This window comes from Fukomys damarensis, unplaced genomic scaffold (assembly GCF_012274545.1).
Source record: "Fukomys damarensis isolate Sample0158 unplaced genomic scaffold, DMR_v1.0_HiC HiC_scaffold_16, whole genome shotgun sequence".
Classification (NCBI taxonomy): Eukaryota; Metazoa; Chordata; class Mammalia; order Rodentia; family Bathyergidae; genus Fukomys; species Fukomys damarensis.
Window position 1 is genome coordinate 98939223 of NW_022900928.1, and position 2872 is coordinate 98942094.

At 47.6% G+C, this 2872-nt stretch overlaps 1 protein-coding gene across 3 annotated transcripts in view; it reads left to right on the forward strand.

The window, feature by feature from the left end:
- The window catches only part of Creb3l2 (cAMP responsive element binding protein 3 like 2), a 105642-nt gene extending 104221 nt beyond the window's left edge, over positions 1 to 1421 (forward strand). For all 3 annotated transcript variants that reach the window (XM_010631706.2, XM_010631705.3, XM_019208579.1), the window contains exon 12: positions 396 to 1421. In XM_010631706.2, coding sequence (XP_010630008.1) covers positions 396 to 471 — 76 coding nt within the window. In that variant the 3' untranslated portion in view covers positions 472 to 1421. The remainder of the gene's footprint in view (positions 1 to 395) is intronic.
- Positions 1422 to 2872: the final 1451 nt, after the last annotated feature.

The following is a 2872-nucleotide window of genomic DNA, read 5'->3' on the forward strand; positions in this document are numbered from 1 at the left end:
TAAAAAAAAAAAAAAAAAGGGAGGGGTGGGAGTGAAAAAATGAATTAAGATATGTTGTGTACAGTTACAAATTCCCCATGATCATTATGTACAGCAAACATGTACTAATAAAAACAATTACTTAATTAATTGATTAATTTTAAAAACTGTCTCCATGTTTGCTCACTGAACTGGGATGCCTTGTCTTGGGTGAGGGACAGAGGTGGGGCTGCTGCAGGCTGATGGAAGGGACTTGGGGAGGAGAGAGTTACTACTACGAAGGAAAAGGATGAGAAGTTAGCCTGGGCCAGGCCACATAGCTGAGGCCTTAGCGCGAGTATAGCCTTCTGGGAGGCAGGAGAGTTGCAGCTGATTCTCTGTGGCCAATTCTTCTTTCTCCTCTTTACACCTTCCAGGGTCAGCGCCAAACTGGAGGGGAATGAAACACTCAAAGTTGTAGAGCTCGACAGAAGAGTGAACACCACCTTCTAAGAGGTGTCTCCACGCTCTCTCTCCTCTTACCTCTACTTTATATCCCCTGACCACCTCCATCATCAGCTTTTCCTCTTTGCCACTGGATCCGGAGGAAGACCTGGACAAGCACCCGTTGCTGAGCGGGAGGCACTCGTGGTTTCCACCTGGGTGTGCCTGCCAGTGTCCCCCTCTTACTGTCATAGGAAGTTCTTTCAGGAGTAGACTGGGTGGGACAAGCAGGCTTGCTTTCACCTGTAGTGCCAAAAAGATACTACCTGACTCTACCATGCAAGGTGTGACCCTTTTTGAAAAGAGATGATTCTAACTCAACTGAGATCCCGGACCCTAGCCACAAAACGCCATGGTGCCTCTTGGGATTTGGCAAAGCACTGACTCTTGTCCACCCCACTCTTGCCGGGTCTCCCATGTGAACATCCCACAGCCTTGGGAGTGCCCGAGAACCATACCAGCTCCCTCCCTCTGCTCTGCCCTCTGGAGCCTGGGCTGGCCTGTCTCCACCCTGGCATGGATGGACAGGGCTCCCATTGTATTCTCAGGCCGCAAGTGCAATGCCTAAAAGCATCAGGCTGTTCTCCAGGCAGACCTGCCCATCTTTGTGCTTGTAGGACTTCTCCCCACCGTTAGGCCCGCATAGTCCTCCCTTCCTGCTTCTCCTCCCATTTGTAAATAGTATTTATTAGCTTTCTGAGGCTTCTCACTGGTGACCACACCAGGACAGTCCATGCCTCCCTCCACACTAGCAAAATCTTCTGTCATCTTTGGAGCCAGGAGGCCCCCCCTTGTAGGCACTGGGATTCCCAATATATCTGGATAATGTTTTGTTTCCTTCCTTGTTTTTTTTTCTAAATTTCAGGTCTATATGATAATTAATGATTGAGAATCCACTTTAGCAGTTGTCCCTTGTTGTGTGGATACAGAGGGAATGATGGACCCATGTGGTGCTCTGGCTGATGCTTTCTCTCTGTGGTTCCCATAACAGAGAAGGGAAGCCTGTCCCGAACAACAGTCATTTCTGTCCGCTTTTCCTGCATACCTGCCCGGCTCTGCTACTCCCTTGCTTTCTACTTTCACTCTGCCCTCCTCCGTCAGAGGGTTGAAATAGGGCGCATTCGTACATCCGTGTTTTTACCTTTTATGGTCAGGTTAGGCTACTTTGCAGCTTACCCAAAGAGATACAACCTAACCTACACTCTACTTTTATTTTTTTTAATGATTAAAAAAGTCACTTTTGTAGTTTAAAAATTTTGACCTCTTTCATACAAATAAGACATGTAAATTGCCTTTTTATTGTAGAAGGTATAAGATTCTTTGTGTGTTTTTTTTTCTTAGCTTGTAAAATATTTTGTGCAAGAAATGTGCTTACATTTGATATTTCATTTTTAGTAGCAGCTGAAGGGGCTTTAGCTCCCTGCCCCAGTCTCATCATCATCATCTGCGTCATCATTGGAGCCTATACTTAGGGATGACACCCATCCCTGCATCTGTCCCCTGTCAGGTACAGGATTTGGCTGCTTTGGCCTTTGCCATCCTACCCTGTGAGCAGCTCCCTCCTGTCTGCCTGGCCCTGCCTGTGGTAGGAAATGGCCCTGTTGAAATTGGAGCATGTGAGAGCTGTACTCGGATCACAGTGGTCCTGCAGCCTGTAGCTGTCCCTCCCAGTGGCCAAGGCAGACTCGGACATCTGGGCTGTGGGAGGAGGGCAGCTGGGGACCTCTGCATCCACTTCTTTCTGCTCCACTGTCTCAGGCTGTTGATCCTGCTGGGCCTGGCCGGTGTCTGGTAACCATGGGTCACAAGTTGACCCAACCCTTGATTGCACGTCACTCAGGCAGACTGTGCATCCTCAGAAGACAAAAATCCAGAATTAACTCAGGTAATGTTTGGGTGACAAGAAAACCAGGCTCTCATGTTTAAGGCCAGAAGTGAGATCATAGGCAGCCTATCTATCTGTTTTGTGGTTTCATGTGGAGATAGACTGGGGGAAACCCACTCTTCTGAATAAGGAGGGAGAAGAACAAGGAAACATCTTGCTCGAATCCTTAGTGCATTGAGGATTTCATTTTGTTCCTATTACCCTTGCTTCACAAAGCTCTTTCCAGATGTCCAGATATCAGTGCTCCCCGCTCCCCCAGGAAACTGTTCTTCCAGAATATAATCTATAACTGGAGACAGGGGATATTAGCCAGAGGTCTCAAGACCTCTGTTCTCCATTCCTGGCTTGGAGGAATAAAGGGAACTAAACAGTCATCCCTTCAGGACAAACTGAGGTGAACAGGGCCCAGGAGAGGTGGATAACACCAGATTGCTCAGATAATTAGTAGCTGTGTGCACATTTTCTGTGCAAGGGTTAAGCCCAGCATATCTGAATTTATTTTCCCCATTGGGTGAGTAGTCTGAA